The 17763-nt window shown below is 50.1% G+C and overlaps 1 protein-coding gene across 1 annotated transcript; it reads right to left on the bottom strand.

The window, feature by feature from the left end:
- Positions 1-509: 509 nt before the first annotated feature.
- Positions 510-17007, bottom strand: edem3 (ER degradation enhancer, mannosidase alpha-like 3). The gene is made up of 20 exons (XM_088928039.1): positions 15700-17007; positions 14497-14542; positions 14002-14102; positions 13870-13909; positions 13155-13267; positions 12651-12804; positions 12228-12362; positions 11610-11715; positions 9716-9813; positions 9176-9301; positions 8874-8957; positions 8670-8753; positions 8317-8441; positions 7636-7810; positions 6806-6963; positions 6359-6506; positions 5656-5847; positions 5321-5486; positions 4067-4252; positions 510-1936 (listed from the first exon to the last, which is right to left on the bottom strand). The coding sequence occupies exons 1-20, from the start codon at positions 15816-15818 to the stop codon at positions 1650-1652; spliced, it is 2643 nt and encodes an 880-aa protein (XP_088784165.1). The 5' UTR covers positions 15819-17007; the 3' UTR covers positions 510-1649.
- Positions 17008-17763: the final 756 nt, after the last annotated feature.

Here is a 17763-nt window from a genome sequence, read left to right as displayed (position 1 = left end):
CTCACTCCCCTGCCCGCTCTTGCTCTCCTCCTGGGAAGGTTTGGGTTTTCCCGCCTCTTCCCACACCCGTCCTGGCTCCGAGGGCCAAAGATGGCCCTGGCACTCCCCCCAACCCCAAGGGAGATGCGCGTCAGCGCCGCGGGAAGACGCGCCTCTTCCTGGGTTTGAGCAGGAGCTCTCCTGGCCCCAGGGGGCGGCGGTCCCCCGTGCCCCCGTGTTCGTGCCACTGCGTGCGTGCGAGAGCGCGTGGGTGCCCTTCCAGATAACGACACCGTGTATCCCCTTCTCTGGAAAAGCAACTCGAGTCTCGGCCCACGTCAGAAAGGCCGCATTTCTGAGATTCCTTCAGCCGAGGGAGAAGGAGGGAGTGAGAGGGAGGGCAAGAGGCCATTCGACTTCCTCCTCCCTTGTCCTCACCCTGAACTCCCTGGCGTTGGCCGTCTCTCTCACTCCCTCTAATTTTCTGTGGTGTGCGGAGGTGCAGGGGAGGAAGAAAGACTTCATTAGGGTTCGGGAATTATTTTTATTTAATTAATAATCATATTGATATTGTTGTTTTAATTCTAGCATGGCTTCTCCAGTCCGTCACTGGTGGAACTCCAGTCATCCTGAGCAGCGGGCAGCAGTGCCCCCTGCTGGCCAGCAGTGGAATAGCAGAACCTTCAGAGAGCCAAGGATGGCACCGTCGCCACCGTGCAGAGCATAGGTCCAGTCAGGCTCCTGCACAGAACCCGGTTACATTCTCCCTGACCTAAACCGATTGAGTCAGGGCTTTTTTATTCCTTTCTTTTGGAAAGATGTTTATGTTGCCAGAAAACGTAGCACTGTCCCTAACCCTCAGCTCTGCCGCTGGCTTGACTACTGTTGCACAACGTGTGTACACAAGAGAGGGCGCATCTTAGTTCATCGTATTCAGTCAATACTTTAAAGATCCATCAAAACTCTCCTTCATTGCCCCGATTGCACTGCGAATGCTGGTTTTAGGCTAGTGTGGTTTGAATTTTGACTTGGGGTTTGCCACGGACCTGGGGCCTCTGACTGACCCTTCGTCCCCTTTCTCACCCCGCATTGATCAGAGTGTGTTCTGGGGAGAGGCTGGGGTGACTGCTCATTCTGCGGCAAAAAAAAATCAGTGAGGGGAGTTCACAAGAACAGGAAAGCGGGTTCTGTGAGATCAGCCGAGTTTATCCCAAAGCAATTGGTCCTTCCACTTTTCAGCAGTCAAGGTTGTAGTGGTTTATGTGCTCCACTAGGGGGAGTCCTATCCACCTGCCTGCGTTTCCAGAGGTAGACTGTCTACAGCTGCAGTCTCAGGACTGAGGACCGGGGAGCCCTGGATACCAAGAATCGTGCACCGTTCAAGTCAATACGATTAATTAAATAAACTAGGATTTGCAATTAATCCCAATCCCAGGGCCTAAATTGAAATCCACCTGAAATAAGAAAAAATAATATTCCTGGACATCGTGGAAAGAGCAGGAAGGAGGTGCTAGAATTGTGGTGTGTTTCATTGATTCTGTTCCTCCTTAAACTCTTGATGTTCCCCATTTACTCCAGCTCACTGCCCTCTTCTCCTCAGCTGGGGAGTGCAGTGGAGACATGCAGCAAACGCCTAGTCAGGGTCATACCATGTGGGGAGAGGGCCGCTGTCAGAGCTCATCCTTCTCCATCTGCTGAAAGGCTTCAAGATCCTCCTTCCAGTCAGCAAGCAAAGAGTCTATAGACTGGCTGCTGGAGTCCTCAGCCACGACAGGGTCCGCCTCTTCGCTGCCCTGACCCTCAGCTTCCTGCCTCTGGTCCCCCTCGTGCCCTGTTGATTGGTGCTCTTCGACTGTGCCTGCACTTGATTGGTCAGTGTCTGTGGAATGAGGCGGCGCCACGGCCTCCCTGTCCTCAGCAGAGCAGTCCTCCTCCTCTGTTCGCTCAGATTCCCCACCTGTCACACAGACCGACATTAGATATAAAAGCACATCATACTGATAGGAAGAGGCAGTACAGAGAGAGAGAGAATGAAAAAAATAGGCAAATGGTTAAGGAAAACTGGGAATATAAAGGGAACTGGGAAACTTTGCAAGAGGTGTTTAAGGTTCAAAGGCCTTCAGTTAATTCAGCAAAATCACCCATTAGAAAAATGTCAAATTCTCAGAGCAGCCCCTGTTTAACTCAAGTAAGCTGTTCATTTCTCTCCAAAAGAGGCAGAAGGAGAACGTAGTCCACAGGCTCAGATAAACACTGCTCTGGTTTCAATATCTTGGTGCCGCACTCACATACAAACACATGGTCACATACTGACCTGACCCAGACTGGAAAGCAGACCGACACAGACTGATTCACACTGACACAGAACTGATGGAAAAAGATGGACACATACTCCCTGACCGAGACCAGATGCCGCCAGACGCTCACTAATACAGGCTGATGGGGTCAAAGTGATGCTGGTTTAAGCCAGCCACCCTGACACAAACAGAGAAGCACTTCGATGCTCACTGACTCTCACTGGTACCGCACACCGAAGTAGACTGACCACGCCCGACACAAACAGTGCACCATTCTCGCTCTGCCACCCACACGCTGCGCAGGATAGTGTGCACATACTTCAAGAAACCAAACACCATTAAAAAAACTAAAAATGAGACCAAGAGAAAAATATGCAAATAACAAAACGCGCAAACTTATTTAAAACACACACAGTTATTTTCTCGTTTTTCAGGTGGGTTTGCATCCCATTTAAATTCTTCCATTGGCAGATGCGGCAGTAAGACGCTTTGGATAAAAGCATTTGGTCAAGATGCGAGGGGTGTATCGCATAACTATAAAAAAAACATAAGTTCTTACACAAATGTCCTCTCTTTAGATCAGGGCTAGGACACCGCTTTTGAGGTGGCCCTGGGATTGCTGGATTCACAGCTCTGGATGTGGTCCAAGGTTGCGTGTGTGATAATTTACACTACACGTCCGCCAGAAGATGCTCGCCAATACAGCTGATACCGTTTAATTTGTTTCAGACAAATTATGGTTGATAGAAGCAATGTGTTGGAGAAGCGCCACCTCAGCAAGGTCAGGAATGATTGCTCAGAGGACTGTAGGTCCTGAATTGCTGATTTCCAGGTGAATTGGTTGTTTTCTTTTCTAACAATTAAACTGACCTGAAGTGGTTTTTGATTCCTAATTACAACTAGCCTTTGGAATAGAATGAATGTGATATTTATTTAAAAAATAGCATAATAGGACCATTATCTAAATCACTCTGGCTCCACTGTTCACAGAGCAGGTGAAAAGTTTTTTTTTTTAATAGCAGAGAGAAACTAAAAGTAATATACCATTTCCTAACATTGTGTCCCTTTTTAAATAAACATCAAGTCCGGGGGTTTTACAATACTCATTTATGTTACTACTGCATTGTAAACGGAGCATGCAAAGGACACCTTCTTGTAGCAAAAATCTCTTTTTAACTGAGAGAAACGGGTTAAAATCCGTGCTTCCACACAGAAAACACTGGTAAATCGAGGAATGGCTGTACATTGGTTTTCCCGAGTGCTGAAGAGTTATGGTGGTGCAGAGTGGTGCAGTTATTGGAATATCGGTCCAAGTGCACAAGACCACAATAGAACTGCAGGAGCCCTGAATCTCCAGAACAGTCCAGTGCCAGTCGGCACTACCAACAACCAGGAGAACCACAACCAGAACCAGGACTTGCCTGTACTGGACCTGGATGGGCCAGATTGTAGCAAGTTAATTTAGAGGAGACTGACGCAGCTGACGTTGGGCTGGACTAGGCTACTGTCCAGCACAGAGAGGAGGGAAGAGGGAAGTACTTACTGCTCTCCAAGATGTAGCTGGGGAGGGCTTTCCCTTTAAATATGGCCGCTGAAATCCCACAGGAGAGCACAGGAGAGAGGAAGCACATAGTTACCCAGTGGAGAGGAGAGAGAGTGGGAGCAAGAGCAGGGCAGGCTAACATCTCACCCCAGATCCTCGCACTCTCCCCTTTTCTCCTTCCCTGTCACCAAGATGATTCAGAAACTTCACTCCATCACTGAGTATGCCTCGCCCGCCTCTCGCTCACCTCTGTCTCTTGCTCTGTCGCTCAGTAGCACCTCCACCTCCCTGTACTCTCTCAGGGCCTCCAGCACGATGTTGCCTTCCTTGTGGAAGAGGAAGAGGAGGGGGATGGTAATGTCATCGGTGCTCCGCCCATCCCCCGCCATCTGGAACAGGGGAGCGGTGTCACTGCTGCTGCCTTCATTGTCATCTGCCAATAGGCAAGCACAGACACAGGACCCCGCCCAGGGGACGGACCGTTAGCCAATAGGTACACACAAAGAAAACCATCAACCAATAAGAACACAAGAGTCAAGACTCAACCAATAGATATCAGAGAAATTACAACAGAGCATCAGCCAATAGTAATACAGAATAGTAACAGTCTCTGTCCCCATCACCTCCCATTTATTTCACACGTGTCAAGTAAAAACAGTACCTATGTTATATTTATGGTAGCTATCCAAATAAATTTGTAAAAGTTCTTTTTTTAACTTTATTCAATGTACTACTGAGTAGAGTGGGGTGTCTTGTGGACGCAGGGTTGACAGGTGGTGGGTTCGAGCCCGCACTGCAGACACTGCTGCTGTACCTTCAGTGAGGTACTTTACCCAGCTATATAAACCCTGTGAAGGGGGGAGTAGTATGCTTTCTACATTTTACATCTCTACGCATGTCTGTCGTGTCTTTGTGTTCCACAGCTTTTTTTGGTGTCACTACAAATGTAGCTCTTTCTTTGTATAGCCAGCAACTATACCACCCTGCAACTCACAACTGGCAGCCCCACTGAAGCTCAGCAGGTGTGAGGCTGGTCAGTAGCTGGATGGGAGACCTCCTGGGAAAGCTAAGGTTGTTGCTGAAAGAGGTGTTAGCGGGACCAGTAGGGGGCGCTCACCCTGCAGTCTGTGTGGGTCCTTATGCCCCAGGATAATGATTGGGACACTATACTGTAAAAAAGGCACCATCCTTTGGATGATATGTAAAACTGAGGCCTTGATTCTCAGTGGATATTAAAAATCCCAGGGTTTCTCTAAAAGAGTAGGGGTGTCACCCCGGTTTCCTGGCCAAATTTCCCTCTGGCCTTTACCAATCATGGCCTCCTAATAATCCTCATCTATCAGCTGGTTTCATTACTCTGTTCTCCTACACATTGGTGGTGGTGGAGGGGGGATCCCATTATCCCTATTACCTGAAAAGCGCTTTGAGTGGAGTGTCTTATTCTCTTATTCTTATCATCATTAGTGCAACTGTAGTGACCCAGCCTGTCCCCTTGGCTCACCAATGACAATGCCTCCAATAGCCCCAGCTTTCTGGATGTTGCGAGCCTTCTCCGCAAACATGCACTGCCCCCGCTGCAGCAGAGCGATGCGCCCGGCCACCACTGCGGCGTTGCTGAGCTCCGAGCAGCCGCTGTAGGGCTCCGACAGGGCAACGTACCCCTGCACCTGAGAGAGAGGGACAGGAGATGAGGGAAGAAAGTTTAGCACTTTTGAAAGGGTCTTTTTTTCCAGTTAATCTCAATTTTCCAGCTCCCTGGAGAAAGATGAAGAAAGGAGGAGATGAAGGACTGGGGCAGAAAAGGAGGCAGAACTGAGACTAGCGCGCAGCACTCACCCCCCTGTGGCTTTTGGATAGGTCCGTTCCAAACTGCGCAGGCCCAGCGGTCAGTACCACTCTCCCGAAGAATGGGTGGGAGACTATCTGCACGGCACGGGGGGGCAGCTGCTCCTTCTGCTGCTGGCTGGACAGTTCAATCATCTCCTGCATGAACCGCAGCCCGTCTTCTGCATCGACTGCACTGAAGGCCTGGCGGGGCAAGACAGAGAAAGTCACCTACTGCACAGAACAAGGAACACCTTGAGTGTCTCTTTAGTTCTCTGCAGACCCTAGGGTTTGCCCACACACACAGGTAAAGGGCTCACCCTGACCCACGTTTTGTGGAAGGTGCATTGCCACAGTGCCCAGGTGGGGAGGAAAATCTCCATGGTGCCCATGTGGCGTGGCGTACCGGGAGAGTCACCACGGTGCCCAGGTGGCGTGGCGAACCCGGAGAGTCACCACGGTGCCCAGGTGGCGTGGCGAACCCGGAGAGTCACCACGGTGCCCAGGTGGCGTGGCGAACCCGGAGAGTCACCACGGTGCCCATGTGGCGTGGCGTACCGGGAGAGTCACCACGGTGCCCAGGTGGCGTGGCGAACCCGGAGAGTCACCACGGTGCCCAGGTGGCGTGGCATACCGGGAGAGTCACCACGGTGCCCAGGTGGCGTGGCATACCGGGAGAGTCACCATGGGTGGCGCGCAGGTGTGTTAAGATTACCTGAGTGGCATGCTGCACCAGCTGTACTCTCCCATCCTTCAGGTGGATCAGACTGACTCCCATCCTCTTCAGCAGCTCCAGGTGCTCGGGGTTATTGGCCATGAAGTCCCGTGCTCGCAGGGGAGGGCGCCCCGCAGAGCCCCCGTCACTGGGAGAGGGGCGGAAAGGGAAAAACGGGGGAAAATCGAGAGTGAACAGCAGGAAAGTGTTTTCCTCTTAGGAGTCGGAATTTCGACAGTGCACATTCTCTCACCGGGTTCACTGAGCGGTCAAGACTTATGCTGGATTCCTCCCAGGCTCCGACGCTCTCTGTCTCGCTCACTGACACTCTTCCCCCTCCTCCCCGACTTAATAACTAATCACTTCCAATCCACCTCCTACCTCTCTTCTCATCCCTCATCTTCCCACCTCCACAGCCTGCCCCCAACTCCCCCGTCCGTTTCTCACCTTGGGGGGGGCGGGCGGGGGCAGCTCTTGTCCACGGCGCTCCTGACCGGCTCGCGGATGGACTGCGGGAAGGAGGGATCAGGGAACAGCAGCTGTGTGTTGGGGCAGGACCAGTCGAAATTTGAGTCGTCCGTGTCCGAGAGTGAACTCTCCCCTAACTGAGGGAGACAGATGACGGGAGAGTTAAGTTTGGCTTCTTGGTGAGAGAAATTCATTTAACACATGAAAATGAAAAAGAGGTATTTTAGAGAAAAACCAGCTGTCTCTTTCATGCGAGCTTTTGTATAAATGCCACTGGCAGTGAAGAGGCACAAGAAGACAAAATGTGGGTCAGAGAAAGAACTCGTACTGTGCAAACAGCCTGTGGTTTTGTATGTGTCATGTTAGCAACCCTAAGGTTGCAAGTTCAACTCTCTATCTTCACTTTAATTTAAAAGTTCATTTAAAAAGTCTGCAAAAGCCAGCTGCAAACTAGGATTGTCCAGTCCTGGTACTGGGATAGTGGAATGTCTCTTTCAATCATTAACACTTGAGCAACTGAGAAAATTGGTTCAATTGAGCCAATAAAGATCCAAGATCTCTTTAAGAGCTTAAATGGAATGAAAACCTGCAGAAACACTGACCTTCCAGGACCTAGACTAGACAGCCCTGCTCTAGACAATAACAGCATTCGGGCACATGTCAAAAGCATGTTTTTAAAAGCAGCCTACATGGATGTAATATTGATTAAACATTAACATACAGCCTGATAGACGGTACCGTGTGATTAGACACAGCCAGTGTAAATAGTGTTGGTTGTGGATATGAACATACAGCCTGATAGACAGTACCGTGTGATTAGACACAGCCAGTGTGTAAGTAGTGTTGGCAGTAGACAGGGACAGGGGCAGCAGATGCGCCTCTGTGGTGAAGATGTAATCCTCCACATCAAAGGGCAGGTCCTCCGGGTCAGCAAACAGAAGGAACAGGTACTTGAACATCTCTGCCAGGAAGAATGAATCCATACTACAAGAGAGAGAGGGATGGGGAGAGAAGGAAAGGCAATCAAAATGTTATAATACATACCTGAAAGTTTACAATTTAAATCAAGGTATTTTGTGTCAAAACAATTACCAAGTAAGAACTCGTTATTGTGTACAATTTTGGATGCCAAGATAAAAGATACGACTGCACTGAAATCAGTCCAGAGACAAGCAAGCAGATACATTCCTGGGCTTAAAGGAATATTCTACTCGGACCTGAATCCTTCTAGTCCTGAACGGAAACAAATACAAAGAGACCCGATTCAAAAATTCAAAATCCTCGCAGAGACCAACCGGACTTGTTCAGAACCAGTGGCATCCATCTAAAACCATGAACTCCTTACAGAAAGGATGGTGAGAATCTAGAACAAGCTACCAAACACGCTGCCGAAATCGTTACTCAATCCTTCTTTCAAGAAACAAGGAGAGATATTTGACTCTGCTCCCAAACAACGAGCCAGCCGGGCCGAACGGCCTCCCCTCTCTCACCGGTCCTCATGGCTCCCAGTCCGGACGTCCTTCATGGCTGCAAAACCACAGGGGACCCGAGCAAACCGGTTCAGGTTCTCCAGCACGGTCCGGCCCACCTCCAAGTAATAGGGGTCTCCTGTCGCCTGACAGAGAGACGGGCAAGGCGACGGTGAGAGACAGGGAGACGCAGGCTGAATCCCAGGTTGCAGAGGAAGGGTAAGAAGGCGAGCAGCAGACACAGCAATGGTGGGGAAGAGGGGTAGTGAGAACCGAAAGACACGATTCGCACAGGACAGGCTGGGCGAAGGAGCGGGGTGCAGAGAGAGACACACACACAGGAAAGACAGAAGGGGACTGCTAAGTGGTCTCACCTTGTACAGGAAGTAGGTGCTCTCTGCAAACTCTGGGCGTAGCGGGTGCTGAGCCCAGTGGACCCTGAAATCCGTGGTGAACGCCTGAGAGGAAGAGAGGGCAAGTTTCAGCGCACCAGCATGTAGCACAGATGCTGCTGCTGCACACAAGCAGACAGGCTCGACCCTGCAGTGACAGACTGACATCGCAGATGGTCACGGTACCTCGGGCAGGAAGTTGTGCTTCTTGGTGACCTGGTACAGCATCTCATGTGTCTCTATAGCTGGTCGAATATCCCCTTTTAGCACCTGAGCCAGACGGAAGAGAGTGTGAACGAGCGGTGATTCAAGAGGATGAGGGATATAGTGCGCAGCGAGGTGCTCATGAGAACCAAGGAGAGCGCGAGTAAAACGTGATTAGTATAGTATATTATTAGCTAGTGTATGAGGAGAGTCATGTAGTGAATGAACTGTGGATCGTTAAACAGTGATATTTAAGCACTGCCAGTGCGAGCAGTGACCAGTACCTGCAGCCCTGGGAAGAAGGCCAGCAGGGAGTCCATCCAGGTGCGGGCAGTCAGCAGGGGCTTGTGGATGTGAACGTCCAACAGGAGGGGCGGCTGGCTGATGTACTTCATTATCGAGGCGTAGTGCTGGGAGGGAGACAGGGAGCCATGGCGAGTGAGTGAGGGGAGCAGGGAGAGACACAATGACCACAGCTGGGAAGCCAGGCCTGAGAAATCAGAGCTGCCCACTTGTTCTTCACACACAGGTGAGGTTAGCCTTCTTGCCCCAGACAACGGACCTCTGACGGGGCTGCCACCTCTGAGAAACCTTCCTTCCCCCATGAGAGGGGACAAGCAGAGCAGGCAGGAGCAGTTACCGAAGGAGGGAGAGGGAAGTAAGATATTCCTGTTTATTATTGCTGTTCCTTGTTCTCGTTGTCTGATACGGGTCCATCCAGAATCGGAGAGCTCTAGCTGCTTAACCAGCACAGGGATAAGGAGAGCTCTGAGCTTTAAACGTGGCGGTGAGAAAGAGGCAGCCTGGGACGGGGTCACACTCACAGTGTTGAATCTCTCCAGGAAGCGGTCGTCTCCCAGCAGGATGTAGGCCTTCAGCAGGTATTCGTAATAGGAGTCAATCCCTGCTCCCACGCCACTGTCTGAGGGTCACAACACAGAAAGAGGGAGTCAACCCATTGGCAGAGCAAATAACAATACTGGGTGGGATTTTCAAACACTCTGTTACTTAAGTGCCAAGTAGACTGATACGTGGCACTGATTTACAAAATGCTGTTAATATTTACACTCATGATTTTCAGCTGGTAGGCCATTATCTTGGTTATAGCCCGCAGGCTGGGATAACTTGGGCTCAAGAGCAGGTTATGTAACTGAATTACTGTGCGCTTGCTTCTCTCAGCTAAACAATGTTGTTTAACCAAAGGAGAACAGGGTTCAGAACCAAAGGGTTTTCTTTATTTGCATTTTAAAAATCTGGGAAGTATACGAAGTACCTGTGATAACAGATTGTTGACATTGTTCCTAATGGTGTATGAAAGCGCATCAGTGCTCATGCAGACATACGTCGAGTGTTAAAGCTGATGCAATTTCCTCACTTCAGTCCTGGATACCTCCTCCACCTGCATTGATCTGTGGGTGGCCAGGCTTTGCACAGCTCTCTGAGTAAATTAATTACATTTATTACCAGCTCCCTGCCACCCTCCACTAGCAACTAGGCTCACAGATGAATCTAATGAGCGGAACATTGTCATCCATGCAGAACGTTGAACAATAATAAGAGATCCTGTTCAATTTAGACACATTGCACCTCTTCCTTGAACATTTCATTTCACTTTAATCTACCGTCTATATTTTAATGATCATTTCCTTAAAACTGTCATATCATAAATATCTAAAATAGTCAGTGCATCATTACCTTTAGGGTTCTATTGCTGTACTCAGGAAATTACCAAAACGGAAGACCTGTCAGCCATTCCTGACACCAATCACTCCATGTGACCTTGCAAGGTAGTGTTTTTATTCCATTAATTACCAGAAGAAAGTAACTGTAACATGAATGGTAGCAACAATTCATAGAACATTTTAAGATTATTTTAAAGAAATATGTATTATTTTCACTCGTTGTTTGTTTTATGCAGACACAAACACGTTGCATAATTTATCGTCTGATAAATATTACTGCACAAAACTACACTGATGAGCTGTCTGCACAGTCTAACACAGTCTAGTTGAAGTAACGGTGAAGTTTTTTTATGCATTAATTAAGTTAATTTTATGGTAAAATTAAAACCCTGTAAGAGTCCCACGGACCTATATGGTTGGCTATGCACAACTGCATAATATGCAACACATGCATGTAAGAGACATACAGTGTTTAGTGGTTGAACAGTAGCGTACACATAATGGACTGCAATTTCCATCCACAGTGAAAATCCACATTGCACACAGTGTGTAAAAGATTTGTCGGATCATTCAGTGTCCTTCTTCACATTTCATTCCTTTTCATTTCTTTTAAACATGTTTTAAACAGGATGTTTGCACCAAAACGGATTAAAATTTCTCAGTAATGGCTATATAACAATAACCCAAGCCAAGAATGCAGACAGTAAAGAAATAGTCATCTACGAACTGTGATAACCTGTAAGAAAATTAATGGATTATTTAATATGCTATTCAGAATCTGGATAACAGATTCTTACTCGTTACTAGTGATTCAGTACAGTAAGGAACCATCAAGCTTTTCCTGTATTAAAGATCTCATCTAGTCAGTATCTAAGCACTACTAGCCAGAAAATTGCAATTTGCATCAGAGGTGTCTGAAAATCACCTTCCGTCTCCCACTCAGCACAAGAGCACTGTTCAGCCAGCAACACTTGTCATGACAGAGTCACAGTCTCCCAGTTCTGCTCCCCCCTCCCCCCCGTCTGCCCTCTCTCACCCCTTCGGACCCACTCCCCGGAATGGATGTTAATGGTCGTGCCCACCAGGTTGCTATTCCTCTGCCGCTTCTCCCACAGGAAGTCCAGAGCCCTGCGGGCGTGCTCCTGGGGAAGCAATCAACCGTTAATGACCCCCACATCGACAGCACCGACAGCCTGCAGGGCCCGAGTAAGGAATAACGCAGGTACAATGGCTACATTACACACAGTGACAGCATCTGCTCCCCCCTTCTGTCCCCTCTCTCCCCACAAGTGTAGCTTCTGCAGTGGAGCTGAGCTTTCCGTCCCTCAGGTCACTGTAACATCCGTCTCTGCCTCTATCTTGCCCCACACACTGGCTATTCTATGTAGAACACCACCTCCCACCTCACACACAGGCTATTTTGTGTAGAATACTCCCTCCCTGACCCCCCCCCACACTTCACACACAGGTTATTCTGTGTAGAATACCCCCTCCCTGCCCCCCCCACCTCACACACAGGGTATTACATGTAGAATACCCACTCCCTGCCCCCCCACCTCGCACACAGGTTATTCTGTGTAGAATACCCCCTCCCTGCCCCCCCACCTCACACACAGGCTATTCTGTGTAGAATACCATCTCCCTGCCCCCCCACCTCAAACACAGGGTCTCCGGTGAAGCGGCTCAGGGCGGCGAACTCCAGGATGATGGTGCCAGCGCAGGCCGTGCAGGTGTCTGTCTCAGTGCCGGTCCTCGCCTCGGGACTTCGCACGCCATGGCGCAGGTTCACCTGCGGAGGGACCGGAGAGAGGCGTCCTGGCTTGGTCACCGGCAGAGCTGGCCGCTTGCAAACTCAGGCAGCCTGGCCAAAGAGCCGCACGCACAGCCCAGCCGCAGGGCGGAGTGCTTCCTGAAGCAGTGTGCGATTATCGCAATCCAGCATGATGTGGGGTGTTTCTGGGGGTACTGTTTACAGTGGGGTAGAGTGTTGTTGATATGACACAGTATTATGGGAGTAAACCAGCGCTGCTGTGGTAGAGTACTATGGATGTGTGGCACTACCTTCGGGGACACTCACCCTTGGGTAGGGCAGGCCACTGGACGTGTTGAAGGCAGGCAGCAGGCGCAAACCCAGGTCCTTGGCCATGGCCAGCAACTCGTCACGGTACCAACTCATATGAGTCCCCTGCTCCTTCAGCATCACTGCCATCGAGTGGCCCCCCAGCAGGCCCCTAGCACAGGTACACACAGAGACCGTCACGCCTACCGCTCCATCTGCGCAGCCCAAGAGCGGCTGCAGGCCAGCTCCTCTCGGGGGAGCTGGGCACGGAGGCGCACCGTCTCCTGCAGCGACTGCAGTCTTCTGAACTTCATGTAATGACTGGGGAGATGCACTGCATTTATATGAAGAGTTATTATATTAACATGATCAATATCCTTTTCTAAGAAAAAGCGAGTTACTTGGCATGGAAGCCCTGACCGATTGCACTGACTGACAATCCCTGTCTTGTGAAGAAACGCGCTTCTCAGGATCCACTGTACACTCATGCACCCTCAGCCGCTCCATCTTCCAGCCCCTCACCCCAGAACTCGGATGTTGGTCTCGAAAACAGACACCACTATGTCATTGTCCAGCCTGACGTCACGCAGCACCTTCCTTACAGCCTCCTCGAACTCCGCCGGCTTGTTCAGGAGCTGCAGGACAGTGAGACAGGCTATCACCCCAGTGACAGATAGGGGGGTTACCACAGCTCTGAGACAGTGAGACAGGTCAACACCCCAGTGACAGACAGGGGGGTTACCACAGCTCTGAGACAGTGAGACAGGTCATCACCCCAGTGACAGACAGGGGGGTTACCACAGCTCTGAGACAGTGAGACAGGTCAACACCCCAGCGACAGACAGGGGGGTTACCACAGCTCTGAGACAGTGAGACAGGTTATCATCCCAGTGACAGACAGGGGGGTTACCACAGCTCTGAGACCGTGAGACAGGTCAACACCCCAGTGACAGACAGAGGGTTACCACAGCAATGACATCACCATTGTGGTCATTAGGTAGTGCTTATGAGTAATATAACTGCAGGTCTGCATTAAAGGAATCGTTAAAAAAGCTGTTCTGAATTAAAACTGAAGAGGTCAACTCCAAACACACTCAGTGACCTGCAGTGGCATTTTTAATGCTACCCAGTTATAGTTTTACATGTAATATACAAAACCTGTAAATTTCAGCTCTTCAGTGATAATAGCAGATAATTAGATTTATCATTTTCTCTTACCCCCACCCAGGTTACTCACCACCAGAGTGTCCAGAGTGTCGATAAGGGTGAGAGAGAACCTGCGACAGAGAGAGACAATGTGTGTTTGTGTAAGTCCCTCAGTGTGTCCCATGAGTCACTCTGCGAGCCCGTCAGTCTGTCCACAACTTACTTGCCCAAAGCGTCGTCCACATCCCCCCTGCTGGGCTCCAGGCCCCTAACTCTTCCCCGACAAGTCAGGGGCATTAACTCGTCGGCGGGGTATGCGTGATCCTGAAACACAGGAAGAGAGAGAGACTGTGGGGTGCGGCGCTGCAGAGGCTGAATGTTTCAAACGTGGGAGCGTCCATGCAGATAAGATCACTTTATTGGCCATATACAATTTCTTGCATTAGGAATATGTCTTTTCACATACCCCCACTTGCTCTCCATGAGACACACAGACAGGGTCAGCCATTTATACGGCGCCCCTGGAGCAGTTGGGGTTAAGGGCCTTTTTCAGGGGCCCAACGGAGTAGGATTCCTCTGCCAGCTGCGGGATTTGAACCGGCAACCTTCCAGCCACAGGCGCAGATCCTTAGCCACAGTGAGCTCTGCAGACAGCTGTTCTCAGTGGCTCTGTGTGTGTGTGTGTGTGTGTGTGTGTGTGTGTGTGTGTGTCACTCACCATGTAGTTCTGGTAGGCGTGGTCAAACATCTCAATCACCTGGTTCCTGAGGAGGAGAGAGAGCGAGACCAGACAGGGGATGAATAGACATGTATTTTAATATGGCCTTTTCCATGTTCTTTTACCACCCTAAATTCGGCACTTTGCATGACCATTCGTATTTACATCCATACCCACCGTCATTAAAGCCCTTGCTGGGACAACACACGACAAGAACATTTTGAGATGTGTGAAAATCAAGAGACTTTAGCCGGCCATTGGCTTCTTAAAGGAGAATTGCAGTGCCAATTTCTCAGACCGATTAGTAAATCTTGGTAACAAAATAAATTCATTGACGTTACAGAAACAATGTATGCATGATGTATGAGCAAAAAGTACAGGTTGTGCAGCAGATATTTTACCGCAGAACGTTTCCGAGATGATCTGCATGCAGAGTTATCAAGTAAGTTCCATTTATCGGCAAACCTGTCTCAAGGTTGAGGGCAATATTCCTATTGGATTTAAAGAGCTGTATTCACAAGCCTGCTTGTTCACAACAAATAAGGCTGCCTCACGCCACTTGAAGTGCTGTTGCCTCATTTGAAATCGCCGAACATGGAGCTGTGCACGCCTGGAAATGTAATCTATTTTGTGATATAAATTGGGGGTTTTAAAAGTTACTGTGTATATTGTACCTTTACTGTGGTTTGACATGCACTCATCAGTGCTAATCATTTCTAACCCCAAAATATGAAAAGAGCATTGCAGTTCCCCTTTAAGGAGACAAAAAACACTGCCACCTTCGGTCCCACAAGCACCACATCGGCCTTTTTCCAGATACATGCTGAGAATCACAGTTGTGGCTGATCTGGGACCGACAGCAGGATATCCGCTTGTATGGATGTTTTGTTGAGAAACAAAAGAAATTCAGAACACCAGGCGGCTACAAGACAAAGTCTACACCACAGAGGCCCACTCCCCGCTGTCCCCTTACTCACCAAATCTGAGACTTACTCAAAAACTAACAACACAGTCCACAACCAACACAACCATGCAGTCCCAACACCAACTCACCCCCCCCCCCAGGAACACAGTATCCCACTGCCTAACTCGTCACTGTCAGCCACCCCCCTGCTGGACCAACCCTCTACCCACCCCGGCTGGCGACTCCACGCGCTTTCGTTCATTCTCTGGTGCCTGGGGTCCTGCCTCCCGAACCCTCACCTCAGTCTTTGCCTCTCCTCTCTGGTCATGGCACCCCCCAGCCTGCAGGTGGCACCCAGGAGCAGCAGCAGCAGCACCAGGGTGATCCTCACTGGGCAGGTTCCCGGCGTGGTCTCCATGGTAACACGCCTGTCTGCCTGTTTCTGTCAGAGCCCGCTCGAAGGACGAACCATCCCACACGAACAAGCTGACACACTCAACACCACGACGCACGCGCACTGCCGATCACACTGACGGACACACTGTTCCCCTGTCCCTGCTCCCTTCCACCAAGACCTTAAACACATACAACCAGACTTCTGGCGCGCCTGTTAAGATTTTTTTTTCCTTAATCGGACTGCTTATTTGATCTCCCTTAACTTTCAGCAGTGTGGGTCTCTACAGCCCCCGCCCCTGAGTGGAATGTGTCTGTACGGCGTAAGCGGGGGTCCCAGCTGGAATTCACACGCACACTAGGCTGCGACTAGTCCCTGCAGAAGCCACTAATCACTCCATTTTGTTCTATTTTCAAATAATGTTTGCTTTCCCTGATCTTGTAAAAACGATGAGAGGCGTTTATCAAAACCACGGAGGCGACGTGGAGTCCAGGCCCAAAGCACCTGTGTTAAAAGGGACTGACCGACATCAACCCCTGTGTGGGTCTGGCACACCTGGAACAGAACACGCTCTGTGTCATTTACCCCCCGGCCAAGTAACAGTATGACGATAACCCCGATAACCGCCTAATTCTCCACACCTGCTGAAAACCGTTAGGATTCCTCTCGCAATACACTCCGCGGCTACAATGAAACCATCCAGCAAGAACGAAGAGAACGATGTTAATGACAATAAACCACGCAAACACACACACACACTCCCCCTCCCTCCTTCTCTCCGTATCCGGGACAAAACACCTTCTGTCCCGGATCTACGCTCTCGTTTCGGACTGACGGAATATACAGCCTCCGAGCTCCGAGTTTCCTCTGAGGTCGATTTCAGTGTCTTTTTCTTAGACGACCCCGTTGCTCTGTCCCCGTTGCGGCTTTCGATACCATATTCCCCTCCGGAATGGCAGTGTAGGTGCGCTGTCCCTCTCAGCAGCTGTTAGGGTGCCCTCCCAGCGCCACAGCTCCACTCTCTCGGCTGGAAGTGGACCCGGGTCGTGAGGCTGACCGGTCCTGTGAGGTGTACAAATCCCTCCGACCTAGCTTCGGTCGACTGTTGTCCCAGCGCTGTGACCCTATGACCCGGTTTCAGCGCGACGACCCCAGCTCGGCTCAGCCCCTTCTCCGACCAACAGCCATCTTCGCCGCTGATGCTGCAGGAGTCAATTTTCCGACAGCAACGTCAATAACATCCGCATCCGGGTGCTGCCCCCCTCGCCGTCTCATTGGCTACAGTTCAACACGCTGGGTTGACGTCATTGAGCGCCTTTGGCTGTTATTGGCTCCCGCTGCCGTCCGTCAGGCTTGTGATCTCTCACTCTACTGGTGCGCCTTTGTTGATCTGGCAAGAGAGAATACGAAAGGCGTTTAGTGTGGAGTTGTAAGCAGAGGTGCTCGGTTCTACCTTGGGCGTGTATTTACATAAGAATATGTTTCACAAGAACGTGAGGAGGGTCATAAATGAGAGGGAACCATTCAGCCATTTAATTTGTTCATTTGATAGCGAATGTCGGGGGAAGATCTCTCTCCGTCTCTGAGAAGACAGGGCTGTTCTTTGAAGAATCCCAGCAAATCTGCATCACCATCGCTGTGATGCTCTCTGTGTAAAGTGCATCCTCTTTACCTGTGCCTGCTGGCCTGCAGGGCTGTCTCTCTTAATGTCTTTCAGGATTTTCAAGACTTGCATCAGGATTTTCAAGCTCTGCCTGTGCAGCTCTGTGCTTTCCTGCAGACGTCCCCATCGCCATTGCTCGCCAAGAGCATCCGATGGAGAAGGGAGAGACGGGTCGGGGAAGCAGAAGGCTTGTAAGGTGAGAATGGGCGTCTCGTCTTTAGCCAGCACGCTCCTGACGATGGATCCACCGCTGTCATTACAGAACCTCGACTCTTCCCATCCGTTAATTACTGCTGTCATCCTTAA

The sequence above is a fragment of the Atractosteus spatula genome, chromosome 11 (genome assembly GCF_055471065.1).
Source record: "Atractosteus spatula isolate fAtrSpa1 chromosome 11, fAtrSpa1.hap1, whole genome shotgun sequence".
Lineage (NCBI taxonomy): Eukaryota > Metazoa > Chordata > Actinopteri > Semionotiformes > Lepisosteidae > Atractosteus > Atractosteus spatula.
The sequence above is the reverse complement of the archived record's forward strand: the minus strand, read 5'-3'. Positions and strand labels throughout refer to the sequence as shown.

What these genes read in the sequence shown, in the direction of transcription:
- edem3 (XM_088928039.1), bottom strand. Translation starts at nt 15,818, where the DNA reads ATGGAGACCACGCCGGGAACCTGCCCAGTGAGGATCACCCTGGTGCTG. An exon ending in CCGGAGACCCTGTGTTTGAG is followed by an intron (nt 11,716 to 12,227) that starts GTGGGGGGGCAG and finishes TTGCTTCCCCAG; the next exon opens with GAGCACGCCCGCAGGGCTCT. An exon ending in CCCCGCCCGCCCCCCCCAAG is followed by an intron (nt 6,507 to 6,805) that starts GTGAGAAACGGA and finishes CCCCTCTCCCAG; the next exon opens with TGACGGGGGCTCTGCGGGGC.